The following is a 24698-nucleotide window of genomic DNA, read 5'->3' on the forward strand; positions in this document are numbered from 1 at the left end:
AAAAATAATTTTCACTCAACTGGGGCTTCTACCAGCCCCCTGCAGCCGTCCTGTGCCCTCGCAGCCACTCGCGGATCCTCCGGTCCCCCGCCGCCAGCTACTTTCGTTTTTTGGCCGACAGGCTCACTGCACCTGCGCAGGCCTTGCCACATATCTTTCTTCGCGTTCCTGTCCGCAATACCGTCCTGCGCAGGCCGGTATTGCTGACAGGAACGCAAAGACTGCTACGCGTGACCAGGCCTGTTGGCAAATCAATACTAGTTGGCTGTGTGGGACAGGAGGATCTGTGAGTGGCGGCGAGGGCACGGGACAGCTGCAGGGGGCTGGTAGAAGCGCCAGGTGAGTAAAACGATTTTTTTTTTTTTTTGTTAGGCTTAAGTGCCTCTTTTTTTTTTTTTTTTTTTATTTTTAGCTGATACAAATCCTGCAATAAATCTATAGTGTATCTACTTCCTGCTTTCATTAACTTTAAAGGACAACTGAAGTGAGAAGAATATGGAGGCTGCCATATTTATTTAATGTTAAACAATACCAGTTCCCTGGCAGCCCTGCTGATCTATTTGGCTGCCGTAGTGTCTGAATAACACCAGAAACAAGCATGCAGCTAATTTTGTCAGATCTGACAATGTCAGAAACCTCTGATATGCTGCATGCTAGTTATGACTGAAAACATTAGAGGCAGGGGATCAGCAGGACTGCCAGGCAACTGGTATTGTCTAAAAGGAAACAAATATGTCAGCCTCCATATCCCTCTCACTTCAGTTGTCCTTTAACATCCTGTGCTTACAAATTAGCAGCTCTTCCTTGGCAGTGGAGATTCCTGAGCTGATATAGCTGAAGAGATCAAATTACAGTGGTGATTACTCACAGATGAGGGGGATTTAGACGGGCTAAACTCTCTAAATACATACAGGATGCATTTCTCTATTCGTTTTTCTTCTGTGATATGCAAGAGTTCAGGTCCACTTTAATGGAGACAGTAAAGACTTTTATTTTAAAGAGACACTAACTTAAAAATCAAAAAACCCCTGGGGGATACTTTTCTCAGGAGGGGGAAGCCTCATTAGGATGTCCTTCCGTTCCAGCGCTGGCTCCCCCGAAACCACGGCCGACACTGCAATATTTACCTTCCCTGGCTCCAGCGCAGTAGTGGCTTTCCGATGGGCCTAGGTGGGAATAGCAGAGCCGGATCGGGTCTCCTCTCCTGCGCTGTCGATTCGCGCCTGCGCAGTAGAGCAGAGCCGAACAAGCTCAGCTATTTCCGCCTGATTGAAAAGTCGCTATTGCTCCTGCGCTGGATCGTGGTAGGTAAATATTTACTTCCCTGGTGTTCAGAGGCTTCAACGGAGGGACAGAAGAGGACATGGGAAGCGTCGGTAGGATATTCCCCAGAGGTTTTTTTTATATATATATTACAGGTTCTCTTTAAATCAATTAAGGTAAAATTTTATTTTAGACATGTCGGACCTGATTCATGCATGTCCAGTATAACAGCCATGTGCAGGGAGTGCGCAGCAATTTTACAGTTACAAACAGCAGAAGAGTAGCAGGCGTTGTGCTATTACCGCAACCCCCGTTACTAGGGTAATGTGCACGTTGCTATAGTAAGCCACATTACCCTATTAAGGTTTGTTTGTTGTAGTCCTTGAACACCTGTCCCCACATCTCCCAAAAATAGCATTTGCGCCGTGCATAAGGAGTATTGCACGGAAAAATGCACCGCAACATATGGGAAATAGTTTGTGAAAAACAGACAATCACAATTTGCAGTGGAAAAGGTCTCTTAAAATAAATTACATACTGTACATCAGATGATTATTATTATTATTATTATTATTATTATTATTTCCCAAACGTAATGGTGAAATTTCACATCAAAAGTGCTGGGTTTTTTTGGTTCTAAAATCGTGATTTTGAGAGTGATTTGTAATTTCTTGTGCTCCTCAGCTCTTAGTGTGAGCAGTATACATAAGGTATTCAGGAAAACGACCACAGATGAGGGTAGTGGGCCTCAGCCCTTAGGGTGAGCAGTATACATACAGTGTTCAGGACAACAACCACAGATGAGGGTAGTGTGAGCAGAATACATACAGTGTTCAGGACAACAACCACACATGAGGGTCTGAACTTTTCTCCAGCAGATGTCACTGTGTGAGCAAAGACAGTGCCCCACCATTCAGACCATTCTCTGCAGCTCTGACAGGTGTTGTATCACAGAACCCCTCCCCCAGTCCCCTTCAGAGCTGCCACACCAGCACAGCAAGCCAGATAATAAAATCAGCTTTCACCACAAGTGTGATACTGTGAGTCTATACTGTCAGGAAAAACAAATCTTTGTACCTTTTCACACTGACTGGACAGGTTTCTTGCTGGTTGAAATGTATCTTCTTTAAATGGCTACAGACTAGCAATGTTGAATTTAGCATTTTTACATTTGTCCAGTACAGCTGTCATTCCAAAACTAGCCTGGAGTTCCACTGAGAGAGGCCGTGCTCCATGTTTTATTATTGCACCAAAGTTTTCCTTCTGCTGTGACTGACAGGCCTTTTGTCTTCCCACTAGGCTTTATGAAGATATAGCCGAACGAGCCATGGAAAGAAGAGGAGATGGTCCATGGTTTTTTCATACAACTGTGGATAAGAACCTTATTGACAATGAACATAAAGCCACCCCTGATCAATAGTACAGCTACAGAAGATGGGTAAAACTGTGCTTTTTTTTTGAGTGTCTTCAGAGTTGTAAAAAATAAAATTACTTATTTACTTTGAAAGCTTGTGTTTGGGCATTATTTAAAAATACACAGTAAGGTGCTAGACTCTCTGCATCACTTTTTTTTTATTTTTTTATTTGTAGCAACAAGTACTTCACTGCAGGACACAGGTTAAAGAGACTCTGTAAGGAAAAAAAAAACCTCAGGGGGATACTTACCTTGGTAGGGGGAAGCCTCTGGATCCTAATGAAACTTCCCTATACTCCCAAGCTTCAGGGATCCAGCACTGGCTCCCCCAATACCACAGATGACAAGGATGTCGGCTGTGGCGCAGTAGTGCCTGCAACATTTACCTTCCCCCATCTCCAGCTCATTAGTGGGTTTCCGATCGGGCTCTGGCAGAAATAGCTGCTGAAGCAATAAAAGATATCTCATTGCTGCAACTCAGTAATTTCCAGCACCAGGGAGTCAACCAATCATCACCCTTATCCACCTTGGGGTAACTTCAGTGCAACAATGAAAAGATTGGGTCTCCGCTCCATCCCCGAGGAACTGCCTGCCACAAGGATGAGATTGTTGTGCACTAGAAGGAACCCAGATTATGGCAGCCGATATTCCTTTTTCATGGCAGTGAAGGGGCCATTGCCATGTCTGTAGAAGTTTGCTTGTTCCTCTATGGAAATGCCTTCTCAGTCCATCACTGACCCACAACCAAACCGATACTGCTAAACCATGTTACAGGCAGCATAAATCTCCACAGCTTCTTCAACCCTTTTACATCTGTTGTGCTCAGAGTGGTGAACCTGCCATATGGCGAATGCCAATCAATCTCCATGGTACCGAGCAGTGAGCATAGGTGCCTAGATAAGGACACTGGGTGCTCCGGCCACTCTCAAAGTCTGTTTTTGATAAGTCCGAGACATTCACACCAATAGCCTGCTGGGGGTCATTTTGTAGGGGTCTGATTGCACTCATTCAGTTAATCCATCAGCAATCTACTCCTTTGGGCAAGGAGTAAGGATCTTCTACAGCTCTCCTAGAGTAACTGCCTTTCTCCTGGAATCTTTACCATATTTTTAGTGCATCTGACCCAATGTCTGAACTCTTCTGATCGCTTCTCAGCAGGTCGTCCACACCTATCTAAGAAAAAAAGACAACACTAAATACTTTGGAGTCTTTTTTTTTTTTTTTACATTTGTGCTGCATCTAGTAGTGAATCAGGAAATGATTCCAGCATAATCCTTTCAACAGCTATGGTAATAGGCGGTTTGGAGAAACCAAATGTAAGCAGCTTGGAGCATTACCCAAGGCCGTGGAGTCAGTACAAAAATGCTCTAATTTGTATATAACAATCTTGTTGATTGAAAGTATGGAACATAAAAAGCATTTCATAACTGCAAAAGTTTAGGAATTCTAAAGGTTCCTTTCTCTTCTACTGAATACATATGCTTTTGCTCTGTTGTTATTGCCTGATGAAGCAGGATCAAACCTGCGAAATGCGTTTCATTGTCCACCGGAGTATGTAAATAAACTTGTATTTGACAAACATTGGCAATTTTTGTGTCTGCTTGGAGAAGGTACCTTAAGTCATTTTTAGATTCTTTTATCCTTTTGGCGCCTCTATCCATACTATGCTATATTAAGATGGCATCTGCTTAGGGAACAAAACAAAGCTCCTGGCCAGATAGCTGACACTCTACTCTGTAGGCCATCTCGGCCTGTCATTGCCCACCTGAATTCCCTGGCACATAGTCTGTATAATACAATTCACCGGAGCTCCATATCCGCTGGGTTCCGGTGTGTAGCCCAGAGTCCGGCAAAAATGGCACTGAAAATGATTGAATTATGGTGCTCAGTCAGTAATTTGGGCACCAAAGCAAAATATGGTGCTCAAATTATGATAAACAACAATAGCTGGAAGCAAAATTAAGTCTTCTCCCGGTGTCAATGTGCTAAATACAGGCCTTTGGGGATTACCACGGTAATCCCCTTCTGGCCAACAGCCAAACAGGAGGTTCCGCTCGCTTGTGCTCACTTCCTGTTTGGGAAATGGAAGTGCACTGAAGCGTGGCAGTATGAATAGCCCCCATAGACTTTGATTGCCCTGCAGTTGGGTGTGGTAAAATTCTTGTACTGCAATGCCCCAGTGTGAAAGGGCCCTCAAGGTGCTCACTAAGGATACAATCTTTTTGTCCAAACCTTACCATTACCCTTCTACTACAGTACATATATTTGATAAGATTGGACAAAAAAAAAGATTGGATCATTAGTGACCGTCATAAGGCTCAACACACACCATACAATCGTGGTTGTTCAATCTTACCACTTTCATGTAGTATAAGAGCTTACCCAATCAATCATTGAAGGTATTTTCAATATGTTGGCCCTTATACTACTTAGATTTGGTAAATCTGTACAGCCAAGATTGTATGGTGTGTGTTGAGCTTAAGAGTGATGTGCAGTTACTTCTCAGGAAAATTAAGGGATTCTTCCTCTACTACACATTCATCACGCAGAATTTGAACCAGGTTTATGGGTGATAGAAAACACCTCTGTGTTCAATGTGCTCAAGATTGTAAGTGGATTCTGGGAATCCACTGCAGGGAGTGCACATGTAAAGTATAGTAGTACTGTATAACTTAATTTGTAGCCAAACTAATTTAATAACATATCAAATTAATTAATTTCATAAGCAAAGGGAGTTTGAAAATCACATAGAATCTGTACAGGAGCTGACAATAGTTACGTGTTAACACTCAAATGCACTTGTTTAAACAAATTACAGCTCATAAAATTATTACTCTATTGTTTTCTTTCAGTGACTGTATGTGACAACACATGGCCACTTTCCTGATCCGTTGCATCCCTGCTGCTACAGGGAACGCAAGCTAACGGTCACTGTGAACACATGTACACTTAGTGTCAATGCCCCTGCCATGGATCAATAAGTACATTGTAGACAATGCAGGTGCATGTAAGGGAGGGGAGGGGGGAGCAACATGGAAGTTGACATGGGGATGCAAATTATAAATCCAGCCCTGAACATAATCCCTCCAAATGCCAACCTACCCCTAATGTTGGCAACACTAGCATACTTGTTATTTATGCAAAAATATTCTTTTGTATTTTATTTATATAGCGCTGACATCTTCAACAGTACTTTAAAGAGTATATAGTCATGTCAAAGAATGGCCTCAGATTACGGTGGCCACTAACTATACAATTTGCTGAACGGTCGATTATGAACGATTCTTCGTATGAACAATCACAAATGATCGTTTGGGACCACTAATGGGAAAAAATCTAACCAATCTGATCAAATTAATGAAATCGATCCTTTTTCGGATCAATCCTGTCAATATGATCAGACTGGTTAAGGAGATTTGTGTCCATTAGTGGTCTCAACCAATCGTTTCCGATTGTTCATACGAAGAATCATTCATAATTGATTGTTCAGCAAATTGCATCAATAGTGGCCACCTTTATATCCAACAAGGACATTTCCTTTGACTGACATACCAGTGTAATCTTGGTTTGGGAGAATAATTTGCTCGTCATCCAAAGCACTCTTATATCAATAGAAACTTAAACTATTTGTTCCACAATCCAAAAACATTTGTTGAAAATATTTACTATAAAGTATTGTACTGTAAGTGAAAATGCATGGAGTAAAACAATTGCACTTTACTTTTGAAAAGAGTTTTGGCAGGTTCAGCTCCCTCCATGTCCTCCAAGTCCTTTCCCTTGTGCTGCTGTCAGCCCTGTTAAAGTCCTCTTCTGCCAAGCGCAGTCCTATCAGTGGACCTCTTCGATCACATGTGGCAGGGAGCCTTCTGCACATGCACAGTATCAAGTCTATACATACTGCATTTGCACAGAATGCTCCAGGCCACGAGTCGGCTATCGAGCAGGCGTGTGGCCGTGACAGCGCATGCACCATGGTGTACGGAATGGGACAGACAGCACCACAACAGAGGGGACCTGGAGACACGGAGGGAGCTACAGGGAGTAGAAAACGCCCCAGGTAAGTAGAAGAACCCCCCTTATACCTCAAAGGGAACCTGAGATGAGACAGATATGGAGACTGCCATACTTATTTTCTTTTAAACCAGGGGTGTAAAACTCAAATACAAAGTGGGCTAAAATTGTACACTGGGACCTAGTCACAGGCCAACCTCAATGTCCAGTGGCCCCCTCCCTTGTAAAGTTCCCAGGTGTCTAATGGTCCCCATCCTTCCCTATACAGTTTCCCCATAGGGCTTCACCCCCAATATAAATTCCCTGGTGGTCTACAGAGGGCCAAACATAATGCAAAGTGGAGAAAGCACTTGAGGGCCAAATTTAATGGCTCTGAGGGCAAGATTTGGCCCGCGGCCGGAGTTTGACATGTATGTTTTAAACAATACCAGTTGACTGACAGTACTGCTGATCATTCTGCTGTCAGTAGTGAATCACATGCCTAAATCAAGTATGCAGCGAACACTGTTAATCCAGCGCAGGAGACTTGGGCTCAGCCGGTGCCACCATAGGCCGTAATAGGAATTACGGCTATAGCAGTGCACAGGGAGTAATTTCGGCGCCGTCAGAAAACAGAGCTGAAGTTACTTTTAAAACACAATAATTTGGCTTCCAGCAATTTCATTCCCCACCATTTATGGCAGCCTGGAGGGGGAATAGTATTTAGCGCGGCCGGGAACTTGTGCAACAGCAGGATCAGCCATATACCGGCTGTATCCTGCGCCGATACCTCTCGTACGCATATGCAGCTAAGCTTGGCAGAGTGTTGTCAGAAACATCTAATCTGCATGCTTGTTCAGGGTCTAATGGTGGCCATACACGGTACAATAAAAACGTTCGATTTTCCCGTTTATTTGATCTAAATGATCGAATTGAATGAAAGTTGAAAATAATTTTTTTTTCGATCAAGAAGTTTGAACGATTATCCAGTTTTTTCGGGAAAAATGATCGGACAGGCTGGAAAAATCTTTATATTCGATCTAATGGAATAATCGAACTAAATTATCTAATTGAAAAATTGTACCATGTATGGCCACCTTAAGGCTAAAAGCATGAGAGACACATGATCAGGAGGTCAACTGATATTTGTTTTTGATTTTATGAAATATGTCAGCCTCCATATCCAACTCATTTCAGGTTCCCTTTACCAAGGAACTTATTCAAGGACAGTTGCTTTCTGCAAATACAATTCAGCAGCAATAAGAGCCAGCATGATTCACAAAACATTTTCAACTGTTTTCACCATATCTATGTTACATTTTTAATCTCCCAAAAAGCAAAAATATAAAAAGTAATATTGAAATGAAGTTAAAGGGACTCCGAGCAGTGCAGAAACTATGGAAAGATGCACATCATTTTAAAGCTCTCTTTCTCCTCTTTCCAATGATATATAAACCACCACCCTACGCCTTTTAGTTTTCGCTATTTTCGCGATTGAATTTGCCGCGGCCGCGATTTCGATCGCGAAAATAGAGAAAACTAAAAGGCGTAGGGCAACGATTTAGGTGTCGGCAGAAAGAGGAGAAAGAGAGCTTTAAAATGATATCCATCAAGCCATAGTTGTAAAATATAACACAGGGCGACTTTTTGTCAAAGTCAGCAGCTGCATTCAGCAGAATGGAGCTGCTGACACTGGGGAAAGTGTCGTCCTGTGTAATACAATATAACTATGGCTTGATGGATATCATTTTAAAGCTCTCTTTCTCCTCTTTCTGACGACACCTAAATCGTTGCCCTACGCCTTTTAGTTTTCTCTATTTTCGCGATCGAAATCGCGGCCGCGGCAATTTCAATCGCGAAAATAGCGAAAACTAAAAGGCGTAGGGCGGTGGTTTATGTATCATTGGAAAGAGGATAAAGAGAGCTTTAAAATGATATGCATCTTTCCATAGTTTCTGCACTGCTCGGAGTCCCTTTAATCGGGAACAACTTACTTTGGGTGATTATTTTGCTTGTAAATGTGCTGAGATGTTATTTTTATTAATGAGGTGATAAGTCATGTATGAGAAGTTTTGTGAATACAGCCCAATTGGCTCAGTTGTGACGACGTGACACGCATATGTACCGTGCTTGTATATCAAGTAATGTCTTGCTTATCCAGCCAAAATTTCATAAACATTTTAGCTTGTTTGCTTCCAAACCAAGTGACCAACTCTCAAACCATGGTTTTACTGTACAGCTAATTTATAATAATGCTGTTCATATTGGATGGCAACTAAAGAAATAATGATCCCCAGCATGTTTACAGATGGGTAAATGCGGATTATTTCTGCCAACACAGTCCTATTAACAAAATAAAAGTTAGCCATCTATTAATAGCCATTCCTGGCAGCAGCAGCTCCCTTCCAACTCTCCCTCCCTCTGCCTTTCAGCAGCAGGACCCAGAGCTGGTGTGATCTGCTATTGGATTAAAATAGCATCATCTGTCCTGCCCTCCCATGCCTGGGCCGCAGGGTGTAGAGTCACACAGCATTGTTTGGGACTGAGCAGCAGGAATGTGAAGATGGCTGCAGACCTGGGAGAGCTGCTTGTCCCTTACATGCCCACCATCAGGGTGCCCAAGTCAGGGGACAGAGTCTACAGGACGGAGTGCGCCTTCTCCTATGAATCCCCTGTGAGTGAGCCCAGCCTGTGCTCCCCGTCCCTCCAGCACACTGTACGGTCTCCCCGCATGCATTTGTTTTGGCTTATTTGCTGTGATTGCGATGATCTGCGACACGTGAAGCTGCTCCGGATCCTCCCATCACGCCACTGTTTTCTCTAGCTTTTCCTGGCGTATTGATAGCTGTGCTGCGCCTGCACACACCCCTCTCCCCTTCTGTTTGCCCCTCCACGTGGGGCTTTGTAGCCGCTTCTGTCACACTTGCAGGTCACTAGTTTAGCTGGCACTTCCATGGGGTCTGCTCGCTTTTCCTGTGGATCTATGTGGACAGGAAAACACAAGGCAATCACGGCAGCATGTACTGTGTGCCACTGTGACTGCCACATCACATTGGCTTTCCTTTTCTGTTGGGAAAACTTATCTTAGGTGGAGGATTCATATAATAATGCATAGGTGTTGATATGGAGGGCTAAATGTGTACACCCTGAGGCCTTGTTCACAGTGGCGTGTTGCTGTGTGCATGCCTGCTGCTTTGGCACTGCACCACCTATAGTGAGGTTTATGGTGCAGTACCAAGTTGTGTGGTATGCAGTGGCATAATAATAGGGGATGTAGAGGTTCGGTTGACACTGCCCTGGGGCCCTAGGACCAGAGTGGTCCTCCCTCCACAGTAATTATTAACAACCCACCCCCTGCTTACACCTCTCATACTGAGTAGATGTCATTGGTGGGTTTTATTGCACAATATGAATACTTGAGGTCCCAATGCAAAACTTGCGCTGAGGCCCAAAATGCTTTAGCTACGCCATTGGTGGTATGGTAACGTGCTGCATGCAATGCGTTACTGCAACTGGTTACAGGTACAGTGAAGCATGCTTTTCATTTGACTGTAGGCTTCTCTCTGTGAGATGCCATCTGGGCAGTAACGAGCGATATGAGTTTTTGTTGTGTTGTGTTTCTCTTATACAGAGAACCCAATGTCCCACTGGGAACTTGGCCTCAGGGATTGCTGTCGCCTAGCAGGGTTTGGGACTCCATTGGGTGACAGTGCATAGCCAAAAAATGTACAGATGCGTCACTAGCATCCATTTTGATGTGGTTTTATGAAGTCCTGCATGCTGTGCTTTTCTTCACAATTGGAATTGTATTGTGATCTGCAGTGTAAAAGAAGCCTCACACAGATTAAAGGGAAACTGAAGTAAGATGTATACTGATGCTGCCATATTTATTTCCTTTTATTCAATACCAGTTGCCTGGCAGCCCTGCTGGTCTATTTCTCTGCAGTAGTATCTGAATAACACCAGAAACAAGCATGCAGCTAGTCTTGTCAGACCTGACTTTAAAGTCTGAAACACCTGATCTGCGGCATGCTTGTTAAAGGGCTATGGCTAATAGTATTAGAGGCAGAGGATCAGCACAGCAGGGCTGCCAGGCAACTGGTATTGCTTAAAAGGAAATAAACATGGCAGCCTCCATATACCTCTCTCTTCAGTGCCCCTTTAAGCAACATGTCCGAACGGACCCACAATCGGCATATCTATAATGCTTAGAATAAATAGGAGTGGTATAAAGTGGACCTGAACTCCTGCACAGGGCAAAACGAAAACATATAGGAATGCACACTGTATGTTTTTAGAGAGTTTAGCTTGTCAAATCCCTCCCCCCCCTCTCATCTGTGACTAATCACAAGGTGTAATTTGATCCCTCACCTGTGTCAGCTGACTGCCACAGCAGAGAGGCTAATTGGTAGGCACATGATGTTAACAATGTGTCTGCTTCCATAAAAGCAGGAAGTAGACACACTGCAGATTTATTGCAGGATTTGTATCGGCTGTAACAAGTGTTTTTCTTTAAAAGGTTGCTACTGTTGCTTATCTTTTAGACCAGAGAGGAAATTCTGAGTGCAGCTCCGCTTTAAAGTGAAGGTCTAAGCTAAAAAAAACCCCAACAAACTACACTTACCTGGGGCTTCCTCCAGCCCATGGCAGCCGTCCTGTGCCCTCGCCGCAGCTCCGGTGGCTCCCGGTCTTCTCCGCTGCAGGAGCCGACCTCGCCAGGCCGGCTTCCGGGTTGGCTTCTTCTGCGCTCCACGGCACGGGTCACGTGGTCCGGCCACCTGCGCAGTACAATCCTGTTGACGTCGGCCGGACCACGTGACCCGCGCCGTGAAGCGCACAAGAAGCCGACCCGGAAGCCGACCTGGCGAGGTCGGGTTCTGCAGCGGAGAAGACCAGGAGCCACCGGAGCTGCGGCGAGGGCACAGGACGGCTGCCACGAGCTGGAGGAAGCCCCAGGTAAGTGGAGGTTTTTTTTTTTTTAGCTTGGATGTTTCCTTTAAGGTTTGTATACATGCCATATCAATGTTACCCTAAAAGTGTACCCGAGCCAAAGCTCAGGTACATAACACCAGACACATACCTAGTCCGCTTGCGTGTCCATCTGCGGTTGGCTTTTTTTCCCACATTTTTTTAAAGCGTTTTCCAGCGATTTTCCGTGCTTGTTTTTGTAAGCGCTTTTGCAGAGCGCTTCCATCTTTTTATCCGGACATCTCACTGGGCATCTCACTGCTGCTTGCTCCCTGTACACAGGGAAGAAACATGGGGATCCCCATTGGGCTGCAAAAGATCAACTGAAATCCTCCGCTACAGGGAGAATTCTCATTGGTTCATGGTGGTAATGCAGCCTATGGAGAGCCCTATGCGCCTGCTGGCTGAATATAGAGGGATCGAGCGGCAGCAATCGGCAGCGGGACAGGTTAGCGGTGATCCCTTTGGACAGCGGGCACACGCAGAGCGCATGGCGCTGCATAGATGCAAAATGGAAGGAGCGCCTGTGCTGACTGTGTCTTTTTTGCATCCTCTCAAGTGGGAATTGAACTTTACAGCTGCAGGGAAGCATACTTTTCATGTACTGTATACATCACATTGCTCGCCTAACACAGGAAGCGACTTCTCCCCGTGTTGCAATCCTGTTTTTACAGGGTACACCATGCAATGCCTCAGTGTGAAGCTAGCCTCACAGTATGGTAGGGACATTTGATTTTGCGTACATTTGATGGACAGGTAGTGGTGTAAATGATTCAGTGCAGTCTGTAAAGCTCTGTGGAAGGTGATGGTCCTTTATAAATACACTGATAAAGCGTATCAGATGATGGAAGCGTATCAGATGTTTAGCTTGAACTCTGTTTTTGCAACCCCTGCGTCGCCTGTTCAGTGCGACACAGACATAAATATCTGGGGCAGCTTTTGGGCTAATGCAGCTACAATAGCTGGTCACACTGTTACAGTATTACTTTTCTTTTTAGTCCTTTATAGTAATGTAGAACTATTCTTTAGGGCAAGGGTCAGGAACCTATTTGTCTGAGAGAGCCATAAATGCCACATATTTTAAAATGTAATGCCGTGAGAGCCACACAATATGTTTCAAACTGGGACAGTAGGGCTCACGTCCCTGTTGCCATGGTGATGTGTATACAGTTGATCTGCTGGGCAGCGGATGTGTCAGACATGTTTTTTGCTTCTTTTGGGTTTCAGCAACATCAGCAATTTCCCCGAGAGACAGACAGGAGAAATACTGATTAACTGCTTGTACAATTAGCTAGCTTACTTGGGGGTTGATTCATTTTGTAGGACAAGATCCTTTGGCCCAGTAGGCTGCCTGTCAAGTGACAGGCAACCTATTGGGCCAATCAAAGTGTAGGGATCTCGTTCTACAAAGTCACTGGACCTGACAGGGTCCAGACTCCAGAGTGGGACAATTGGAGAAGCTGTTTGTTTTGGGGTAGCACAAGTAAGTTAGTAGTGCATGCTACAGCAGTAGCGTGCCTACTTTGAAAATTTTACTTGCGCTGCCACACTAAGCTGTGCTGCTTGAGCAGTGTAGCTTAGTGAATTAACGCCTATTAATTTGTCTGTGAGCTAGATGTAGCCATCAAAAGAGTCACATCTGGCTCCCGAGCCATAGGTTCCCTACCCCTGCTCTAGGGATTCTGATGACCCAGCCTGCCCTTCTGTGATAAGTGTGGGGTACTTGGATTTTGTTCCATTACGTGCTGTGGGACAGACCTGATTAATGTCCCCTGTAGTGTTTAGGGCAGGGTTTATTACCATTATTAAAACCAAAAATGCAGATGTTCTCTGAGAACCCCCTGGCATGGGTCACACTACTGAAGATGCCACTGTTATTTGCAGTATCCTACAATTTTGTATGAATCCATTCCAGTCACAACATTTTGCTTTTTAGCTACCAAAATGCTTTCCTAGTTTGGCCTTGGCCCTGATCTATTTTCCCATAACTTTCATACATTGATATGAATGATAATCAGAATGTGTTAGAAAGAAATTCCCCCAGAACCCTTCATCATAATCTGAGGTCCATTTCGCGCATAGCTGACATCAGTACTACTCGGCAAAGGGCTGCAGCCTCTTCATCTGCTTCAGCCTCTGCAGCTGTGACGAGGGAGAATATGCTATATGTGCTTAAATTCTAACACTTACTACCAGAAAGGGAAGCCTCAGGAGCCTAATGAGGCTTCCCTCGGCTGTTCCAAGCCCCCTGTTGCTGAGCTTGGCCCCCTCCACATCAAGGGTGGCAGCTCCTCTTCCTGGTTTAAGTGCATGCAAAGGCCACGCGACTCTGCATGCGCAGCAGCACGGACCCTGCCTCTCCGTGCTACTGCGGGGGCGGGCTCAGTCGGCCATTACAGGCACTTAAACCAGAAAGAGGAGCTGCAACGGGGGACCACAGGGTAGCGAAGGAAGCTTCATTAGGATCCTGAGTCTTGCCTCTCTTAAAGTGAACCAGAGACGAAGCACCCTCATGTATTTTACCATATATATCAGTGGGAACATGTCAGTAAACACCTACTCTGCTCTTTGTTTCATTCTTCACTGCTCAGCCTGCTTCTAATCAGCCCTGATAAAATCCCCGACTGAGCATTCACTCTGGCTTTGCAGAGCCAGAAGGGGGCAGGCTTGGGCTTGAAAAGACATCAGAGAAGACAGACTCCGCTATAATGATTCCTGAGCAAAGCCAGACTGAATGCTCAGTCTGGGATTTTATCAGGGCTGATTAGAAGCAGGCTGAACATTGAAGAATGAAACAGAGAGCAGGGTAGGGGTTTTCTCTAATGTTCCCACTGATATACTGTATATGGTAAAATACATGAGGGTGCTTTGTTTCTGGTTCACTTTAAGATAAGTATCTGATTTTGTGTACCTGATCTTCGGCTCGGGTACACTTTAAAAAAAAATAAAATAACACTTGAGATTGTGTCCCTAGAATTTGTGCATTGGATGGGGAAAAGTAAAGGTAAAAAATTGCTGAAATCCTCTCCAATATCTTCTGGTGTGAGATGGTAGAACAGATAAATGATTGATATTAGGTGTAGACAGTCAGAATCTGTGATCATCTCTAATCCGAAAGATATCGGTCCTTTACCTCATCTATCTCTAAACATAGTGTGTGTCCAGCTATAGGCCTCTTTCACAAGCACAGAAAATCAGCATGTCTTAAATGCCATTTAGGCTGGATATGGGCTGGGTACCACTAGCAGTGCTTTCGGTGCGTTTGACAAAGCACTAGGATAGAGGAACCCTATGGGGGTGATTCCACAACAACATTGTGATTTGCATTAAACCCCACACATGCTGCCTGCAGGATATTGTGAGTAATTGCGCTTGAAGGAATGCTACAAAATCGCACATTCCTTCAAAATCACTGGGTAAAGTGTGAACAAATCCCAAACGCTTAGGGCTTGCATTCGCGAATGCTGGTGAAAACCGACCTCGAGTAAATCGGCCACTGGTCTGGGTCGGTGTCTGCTGGCCCTTAGCACATGTAGGGCACTTGCTAGCGCTTGACTTTAGAGTCTGCTGTCACATGGAGACACATGTTTGCGCAGCCGCACTCAGACACAACATGAGGTGGTTTCTTGCTGCCGAGGGGGGGGGGTTATACACACTGCCATGTAGCAGCATTACATTCTAGTCTATAGGTGCTCTGCTGGCAAATGAGGCTGAACTGCCTGGCAACCGTGCCTCAATCTTCTGTGGGAAAGCAGTCTAAAGCTGGCCATACATGGGCGATGTGGCCAAAAGATTTAGATCAGAGAGGGGTCTGTCTTATCAAATCCTTCCACACATGCAGCATACATTTAAAAAAAATATTGATTTTAGCATGAAATCTATTTAAATATCAAACAGCAGTATTGCACTGTCCAGTGCAGTGCGAGGCTATGGGCCGTCGATCTGCCGCCGTTCCCAACCTGCTGCCATCCGATATTTTCCACCCAGAATGTTCATCCGAAAATCGATTGGTTGGTTGATTGGGTTGGCATGTTGGGGCATCAATTTCAAGAAAATTTGGTCAAATGATTGAATCAGATAAAAATCAGTGTAAAAAATTGAGCACCTCAAGGGCATATTTCCACTGGGCTACCATATCTAATTCTGAAACTCGAACTTGTGCTGATGCGAATTTGCATCTGTATCCCTTTGCAGTGCCATGCACAGCTATGGGGATTCGGATGCATGCTGCGCAAAACTGCAGGATGCAGAATTTTTTTGCCCACACAGGATTTGGATGCAGCTTATTGATTTTTAATAGGCTGCGATTCTACATACAGGATCTTCTCAAAAAATTAGCATATTGTGATACAGTTCATTATTTTCTGTAATGTACTGATAAACATTAGACTTTCATATATTTTAGATTCATTACACACAACTGAAGTAGTTCAAGCCTTTTTATTGTTTTAATATTGATGATTTTGGCATACAGCTCATGAAAACCCAAAATTCCTATCTCAAAAAATTAGCATATTTCATCCGACCAATAAAAGAAAAGTGTTTTTAAAACAAAAAAAGTCAACCTTCAAATAATTATGTTCAGTTATGCACTCAATACTTGGTCGGGAATCCTTTTTCAGAAATGACTGCTTCAATGTGGCGTGGCATGGAGGCAATCAGCCTGTGGCACTGCTCAGGTGTTATGGAGGCCCAGGATGCTTCAATATCGGCCTCCAGAGTGTTGGGTCTTGCGTCTCTCAACTTTCTCTTCACAATATCCCACAGATTCTCTATGGGGTTCAGGTCAGGAGAGTTGGCAGGCCAATTGAGCACAGTAATACCATGGTCAGTAAACCATTTACCAGTGGTTTTGGCACTGTGAGCAGGTGCCAGGTCGTGCTGAAAAATGAAATCTTCATCTCCATAAAGCTTTTCAGCAGATGGAAGCATGAAGTGCTCCAAAATCTCCTGATAGCTAGCTGCATTGACCCTGGCCTTGATAAAACACAGTGGACCAACACCGGCAGCTGACATGGCACCCCAGACCATCACTGACTGTGGGTACTTGACACTGGACTTCAGGCATTTTGGCATTTCCCTCTCCCCAGTGTTCCTCCAGACTCTGGCACCTTGATTTCCGAATGACATGTAAAAGTTGCTTTCCTCCGAAAAAAGTACTTTGGACCACTGAGCAACAGTCCAGTGCTGCTTCTCTGTAGCCCAGGTCAGGCGCTTCTGCCGCTGTTTCTGGTTCAAAAGTGGGTTCCTGCTTCCATCTGCTGAAAAGCTTTATGGAGATGAAGATTTCATTTTTCAGCACGACCTGGCACCTGCTCACAGTGCCAAAACCACTGGTAAATGGTTTACTGACCATGATATTACTGTGCTCAATTGGCCTGCCAACTCTCCTGACCTGAACCCCATAGAGAATCTGTGGGATATTGTGAAGAGAAAGTTGAGAGACGCAAGACCCAACACTCTGGATGAGCTTAAGGCTGCTATTGTAGCATCCTGGGCCTCCATAACACCTGAGCAGTGCCACATGCTGATCGCCTCTATGCCACGCCGCATTGAAGCAGTGTTTTCTGCAAAAGGATTCCCGACCAAGTATTGAGTGCATAACTGAACATAATTATTTGAAGGTCGACTTTTTTTGTTTTAAAAACACTTTTCTTTTATTGGTCGGATGAAATATGCTAATTTTTTGAGATAGGAATTTTGGGTTTTCATGAGCTGTATGCCAAAATCATCAATATTAAAACAATAAAAGGCTTGAACTACTTCAGTTGTGTGTATTTGAATCTAAAATATATGAAAGTCTAATGTTTATCAGTACATTACAGAAAATAATGAACTTTATCACAATATGCAAATTTTTTGAGAAGATCCTGTACAAAGTGGCTAGTGGAATTAGGCCTTAAGACACTCAGTAATATTGGCATATTAGATGTATCATGTGCTACAGAGTAAATCTGCTTTGTGTTAGTTTGTCTAGTGACACACTAGGTAGAAGCGTTAGTGTTGCGGAAACCGCTGGTGTTTTTGCCGATACTGAAAGTCTACGGGCCGCATGTAAAAATGCATATATATGTTTTACAATGTATGTTTTTTTAAAATACACAACTTGCTATATAATTTTCAAAAATGCATGTAAAACACATACAATGTATCTTAGTGGAGATGCAGAGGACTGTGTTTTTTTATTTATTTATTTTTTGTAAATCTACTGTATTTTACTGCCTCAATAAAGGGAAAATGCTGCAATGCACAACACAAACGCGCCAAAATGAATAAAAATGCACGGTGAAGAAAACGCATGGTTTTCTGCACTGCCTAATGTGCTCCCAGCCTCAGGGTATCACTGCCATATAGCCTGTCAGAAGTGCTGTTTACTTTAGTCAGTGCCAATGATAAGGGATGGATTCCAGGGCTGAGCGCTGTAGACTGGTCCTGAGAAGGGGAACCTTTTTCCCACATGCTTTTTCAGATCATCATCCTAGCAAATTTCCCCATTCCTGGCTTTGATATATGCCTCTACATTTAATATCTCATCAAGTATTACTAGATACCGTTCAACAGAAGCAACGTAATGAATATAATGAATCTCTTGACAGGATTTGGATTCAGGAACATGTATATTTTAATGTGTCCTGCATTTTACGGCCCAAGTCCATTTTAAAAGTGACTCAGCTGTCTGGCGTTCATCATGCACACTGCAGCAGTTATTTTTATCCGCACTCTTCAGGTCTCAAGTGTCAAGCAGCAGTTTACCCACCCAGTGTAAATCCAGCAATTTCAAGAGGCCTGTAGGCTGGGCTGGTCACTGAATGACTATTTGCCTCACAAATTCGTCCTTTGTCAGTTCATGTATTGGGGTATATTTGTAACAATTCTGAAGGTGGCCACTCATGATGCAATGAAAAGATTAGATTTTACGGCATTTTGCTAAAAATTATTTGAGCGAGAAATGTGACATTCTCGCTTTTGTAGAAGTCAGTTGTAAGTGGATGATTTTTCTGATCAATTCTTCTGAAAATTGAATGATGTAGGATAGGTTGTCAATTTTTTTGATTTATAGACCCAAGCAATTTTTTCAGAGTTTTCAATAATTTTTATTCATAATTAGATAACAGACATTGGGAAATCAATCAGAAAAACGGATTGTAATGCTTAAATCAAAAAGAAATATAAAAAATTATATCATGTGACTTCTATCAGGCCACTTTTTAGAACATTACCTGATGGTACATACAGATGTCAGGTATTTCATGGCCAAAACCATTGTTCCATTTTTTTCCTCCATAACAGGGGTTGCTGAGAGATAGCTTCACTCTCCAAAGAGAGATAACAAGTACAAAATATTTTAAACTCCCCTCCCAAAAATGGTTTGCTGCTTTTCCTGCTCCATCTGGGTAGAAAGCAAGATTGTTTTTCTCTGTGACACTGATGTCAGTACATGTGGTGTGGTGTGGTGTGGTGTGGTCATGGGGTACTGGCTACTGTTCTTGATCAAAACTTCTCCCTAAAGGTGGCCATGCACGATACAATAAAATTATCCAATTTTACGGCAATTCAATAAATATAATTGGTTCTCTCGAAAAAAAAATGGAAGTTTTTTTTTTTTTTTTTCATTCGACTGAAAAATCCGATCGGATTTCCCTTTCTTTTTTTTCGCTTTTTAGCGATCTGGAATGCTGGAAAATGTTCTTCAATTTTTCTACAGATTGGTGTGTGTTTGTCAATTTATTAATATACACATCCTAGCAATTTTCTCAGTTTCCAATCATTTTTTATCATAAGTGGAGAAAATGTAACATAGATGTGTTGTACATTGGTCATATTTTTGAATTGAACAGATATTTAAAAAATTGTATGGTGTGTGTGTGTGGCCACCTTAACTGTCCTCAGTGGTGAAAGAATGCCCTTGAATAAAATGTGGAGTCATAATTAACTACACTTTAGAATTTATGCTTCAATTCTACAGAATTTCTACATTAGAATTTATAGACGGATAATCAGTGGTTGCCATGTCTGCATCTACGCGCTGGTGCACACCACAAGAGCGTTTTAAACGCTAGATATTTTAAAAGCTCTTGCTAATGCAATGCTATGGGGAATTTTTACAAAATCACATTGCTCCAGTGAGAGCACTCACATAGGATAACATTAGCAGGAGCTTTTAAAATCACAAACGCTTAGACAAGCTCTTCTGGTGTGCACCAGCCCTACATCACGTGACGGTGCCTCATGGATAATGTGCAAGTTGAACTGTGCTGAAGGACTGTATTCACATTCGATTCCTAGTAAAAGCATTTGTGTAATATTGCTCATGGTGGTCTGGGCTATGATAACAGCTTTTCTTGTATGTTCAGTGTTTTGGGAATGATTCGTTTTCAAGATGCTTGCATGCTGATCACATGATGGCCTCCTTTTAGGATGTTGTTAGCATACTGTATATCTGTCACCTGATGTAAATACCAAAACAGCAACAGTACTTGGAACACAGGAAACTGTACTACTCTAATGCTTATGGGAATCTGCTAAACAGCATTGCTAGGTATAGTCCCATGATTGGAACATTAGAGCACCACTGAGCATGTTTATGGTATGGAACCTGGTGTCACAGGAAACAGCGTTGTCTGCATTCACAATAGCCATTCCAGAGTTTCAGAAATAATGACTTCGATTCACAGAGCATAGTGAGAAAAATATAAAGTACTCAGTAAATCACTGCATTCGGTATTTTAGACGTTTTGTGTGCTAATTCAGAAAAATGTACACAGATGCGGTAGAAGTTTGGTCATTTAGCGGCTTCAATAGACAAAAACTCTGTGCAGTGAGGGCATTACAATAGTAAGAGGCACCCGACATCAATTTAGATGTACATGTTTTGCTGTGCTGTTTGATATACTGCCTCTGCTCGCTCTGAATCTGTCTATTGGTCTTTCTTAACATTTTATTTGCCACAGCTTAGAATAACTTTCAGGAGACATTACACATGCCATGCTTAGGTGATTTCCTCACTATTTCCTCCGCATCTTTAAACTGAAACCTAAGAGGTTAAACCGCCGAAGGGAGGCAGGGAAAGCCTCTCTGCTTGCTGCCTGGAGGGTAGTGGGAGGAGCTAGACCGACCGGAGAAGTCTGCAGGTCCTATCAAAATCCATCATCCGGACTTGCAGGATACAGGGGCTGTTTCTGTTGGCATCTGCTCCTGTCAGTCATAGCTTATCCCTCTCTGCTTGTGTGAGTCATGCTAGCTTACCACAGACTCGCACAGTCTCCGCTCTCATTTCGCCACACCAGAGGTGACGGCAAAATTTTAGGATTTTGCCGCATGATCTAGTCTTTATGAATTGACATTTACTGACATTTGTTGAGGTTATTAACCACACAAGTCGGTAATTTATCTCACTGCTTCAGTTTTTCATGCGGTAACAGCCTTTATGAATTGACATTTTCCTAAGTGCTCTGTAAAGTCAGCTGTTTTCAGCATTACCGAATGCAGTAATGCTTTATGAATTGAGCCCATTGTAGGATTATAGAAAATTAATTTGGATATATTATCCTGTTTATCAGATTTGCTTTAAAACATGAAGTATTGTTTGCAGGCATTTAGGTAGAGTTAGGCAGACATCTCACTTGAGTCCACAAAAAAAAAGGCCATGGTATTCCATGGATGATTCTGTGTTTTCTTCCTTCAGCTGATGGCAGTTGATGATTTGTGTGAGATTTCTATTGCAAAATGGGAGAAAGCATACGATTCCCCCAAGTGTGATCCGTGCCTTAGTGAATGAACTACACTAATTCAGAAGAAAGGGGCTATGATTAAAGGATACCCGAAGTGACATGTGACATGATGAGATAGACATGTGTATGTACAGTACCTAGCACACAAATAACTAGGCTGTGTTTCTTTCTCTGCCTGAAAGAGTTAAATATCAGGTATGTAAGTGGCTGACTCAATCCTGACTCAGACAGGAAGTGACTACAGTGTGACCCTCACTGATAAGAAATTTCCCTTTTTAGCTCTTTCTTGCTCTCAGAATCCATTTTCTGCTAGGAAAGTGTTTTATAGTTGGAATTTCTTGTCATTGAGGGTCACACTGTAGTCACTTCCTGTCTGAGTCAGGACTGAATCAGCCACTTGCATACCTGATATTTAACTCTTTCAGACAGAGAAAGTAAAAAAGGAACACGGCATAGTTATTTGTGTGCTAGGCATTGTACATAAACATGTCAATCTCATCGTGTCACATGTCACTTTGGGTATCCTTTAACGATGCATAGTCCAAAACATGTTTGCCATTTTAATCGCTGTATCACAAAATAAAAACTTTTTGGACCTTTCATACCCTGGAGTGTGCGGACTTCGTTTGGAACACAGCATATTTTTCAGACTACGCTTTTTTTCCCCCAAAAGTGGGGAAAAAACATCCCTGCGTCTTAAAGTCCGAATACAGGTAGTTCCCGACTTATCTCAACGGTGTCCTGCTCCACTCCCCACCATGTATTTACAATTAGTGGCAGCCACATGTATCACTCACCTGACCCGAGGGTGCCCTCTCTGCTCTCCCTGGTGCCCTGCTCCACTCCCTCTGTATATTGCAAGTAGCTGCAGCCGTCTGTAGCACTCACTTGACCCAAGGGTGCCCACAGCGATCAGCTGCTTCTCCTCTCTCGCTCACGCCTTCCCTCTAGTACTGGCATTTCCTGGTCACGTCATTGGCACAAGGGGGAGGAGTGAGCTAGAGAGGAGAAGCAACTGATCGCAGTAGACAATGTCGCGGCTGGTGAGTGATACACGTGGCCGCAACTACTTACAACACACACAAGTAGCGGAGCAGGACACTGCAGAGTGCAGAGAGGAGAAGCAGCTAATCCCCAGGTCAGGTGAGTGATACATGCGGCTGCGGAGAGCCAAGCACCAGTTTGGGCAACTGCACGCAGCTTAAAGCTCAGCTTAAAGGCTTTGTTCAGGTTTAAGTTTTATAATTGCACTTTACAGAGATACAATTAACCACATGAGGACCACGGTGTTAAACCCCCCTAGTGACCAGGCCATTTATTTTTTACTAATTGGGCCACTGAAGCTTTAAGGCCTAACTGCAGGGCCACACAACTCAGCACACAAGTGATTCCCCCCTCCCCTTTCTTTCCACCAACAGAGCTCTTTGTTGGTGGGGTCTGATCGCTCCCCAGTTGTTGTGTTTTTGTTTTTTTATAAATATTTATTTTATTAATTTTTGAATAAATTTCACCTTCTTTAAATTTATTTTATATCCCTCCCTCCTCCTGCCTGCCAATCAGACTGATCGGCTGTCATAGGCTTCAGCCTATGACTACCGATCACTATTGTGCCTGCAGTTTTGCCGTCGAACAGTCTCTGAGCGGCGATCGCCACCGAGCACTATTGTGCGCTGCAGTTTTGCCGTCGAACAGTTTCTGAGCGGCGATCGCCACTGGAAGACTGAAGGCTGAGCTCGGAGCATCGGCGCACGTGATCTCCTGCTAGCCCAATTCCCAGCCATTCATGCCAATCGACGTGGAGTGGTCCTGGGGCTGCCACGTTCATGCCAATTGGTGTGGAGCGGTTGGCAAGAAGTTAAAAAATAATGCATTTAACCACTTGAGGACTGCAGGGCTAAACCCCCCTAGTGACCAGGCCATTTTTAGCTAAATTGGCCACTGCAGCTTTAAGGCCAAGCTGCAGGGCCGCACAACTCGGCACACAAGTGATTCCCCCCCCCTTTTCTCCCCACCAACAGAGCTCTCTGTTGGTGGGGTCTGATCGCTCCCCCCATGTTTATTTTTTTTAAATAAATATTATTGTTTGTTTTTTTTTTCTAAAAACCCGTTTCTTTAAATTTATTCCCTCCCTCCCTCCCTCCCCACAGCCGGCCAATTATGGCGATCGGCTGTCATAGGCTTCTGCCTATGAGAGCCGATCGCTCTCTTGTCCCCCATGGGGACAGCCGTGTCACACGGCTGTCCCCAGTGCAGCGCTGCTGCTCATCGCAGCGCTGCACCAAGTAAATAGACGGCGTAATCGCCGGCTAACAGTCTCCCGAACGGCAATAGCCGCTCGGAGACCGAAGGCGGGGCGGAGCTCCGCCCTCCGAGCATGAGATGCGCGCGCACCATGCGCGCGATCTCATGCTAAACAGAGCCCCAGGACTTTACGCCAATTGGCGTTGGGCGGGCCTGGGGCTGCCGCCGCGGCCACGCCTGCTGGCGTGACGCGGGCGGCAGAAGGTTAAAATTGTATTGATGTTAGCGCTTGGTTTTTGCACTCTAAACCTAAAAACTTGCAGCTGCAGTGTGTCAAAGGCGCCCAGATTTTCACCTTCAACAAGTATCGTCCTTGTGCTCCTTCCTCCTTCCAAAACCTTAAACCAAGTAGCAAGGTAAAGGGTGTGGCTGCAGTTTCTGTTGAGGTCTCTTTTCCACAGACAGTTGATGGGCAGTGAAATGCTTGCTGCTGCCTGGGAACTGCTTGCTGAGCACACAGTTCAACAATCCGTGGAAAAGAGGCCTAAAGTGATGCTATGCTGGGGACTGCCAGCCTGTTCACGGTATGACATCCCCTGCACCCCACCCACTTCATTGCTTATCTGGACTGCATGACTGACTCACTAGATCAGGCTTTCTCAACCAGGGTTCCTTTAGTACTCTGCAGGGGTTCCTTGTCATTTTCCCCCATTGTGGCGGAAGTATATAGAGCAGCACACTATAATAGGTGGTACTGTAACAATAAGCACTAATTATTTTTTGGGGGGGGGGGGGGGGGGGGAATTTACTAGGGAAAATGTTCACTTGACAATCAGGAAGCTTAGCATGGGATGTATTTAGACATGCCAACATGATACCAAAAGGACAGTGATCTAAAACACATGGCCAAGTCGACCTGTTATTGGCTACAGCAAAATAAAGTGAAGATTCTGAAGTGACCATCTCAGTCTCCTGACCTCAATATCATTGAGCGACTCTGTAGATGCCTCAAACGTGCAGTTCATGCAGGACAGCCCAAGCTTTACCATCTGAGAATATAAAGATCCTCATCCACCGCCACCACAAAAGAC

General features: G+C 44.0%; 2 protein-coding genes across 2 annotated transcripts in view; both read left to right on the forward strand.

The window, feature by feature from the left end:
* NDUFB5 (NADH:ubiquinone oxidoreductase subunit B5) overlaps nucleotides 1–2770 on the forward strand; it is a 30225-nt gene extending 27455 nt beyond the window's left edge. The window contains exon 6 of the mRNA XM_068281065.1: nucleotides 2563–2770. Coding sequence (XP_068137166.1) covers nucleotides 2563–2683 — 121 coding nt within the window. The 3' untranslated portion in view covers nucleotides 2684–2770. The remainder of the gene's footprint in view (nucleotides 1–2562) is intronic.
* Nucleotides 2771–9176: 6406 nt separating this feature from the next.
* The window catches only part of USP13 (ubiquitin specific peptidase 13), a 136367-nt gene continuing 120845 nt past the window's right edge, over nucleotides 9177–24698 (forward strand). The window contains exon 1 of the mRNA XM_068281067.1: nucleotides 9177–9341. Coding sequence (XP_068137168.1) covers nucleotides 9231–9341 — 111 coding nt within the window. The 5' untranslated portion in view covers nucleotides 9177–9230. The remainder of the gene's footprint in view (nucleotides 9342–24698) is intronic.

The sequence above is a fragment of the Hyperolius riggenbachi genome, chromosome 4, assembly GCF_040937935.1.
Source record: "Hyperolius riggenbachi isolate aHypRig1 chromosome 4, aHypRig1.pri, whole genome shotgun sequence".
NCBI lineage: Eukaryota > Metazoa > Chordata > Amphibia > Anura > Hyperoliidae > Hyperolius > Hyperolius riggenbachi.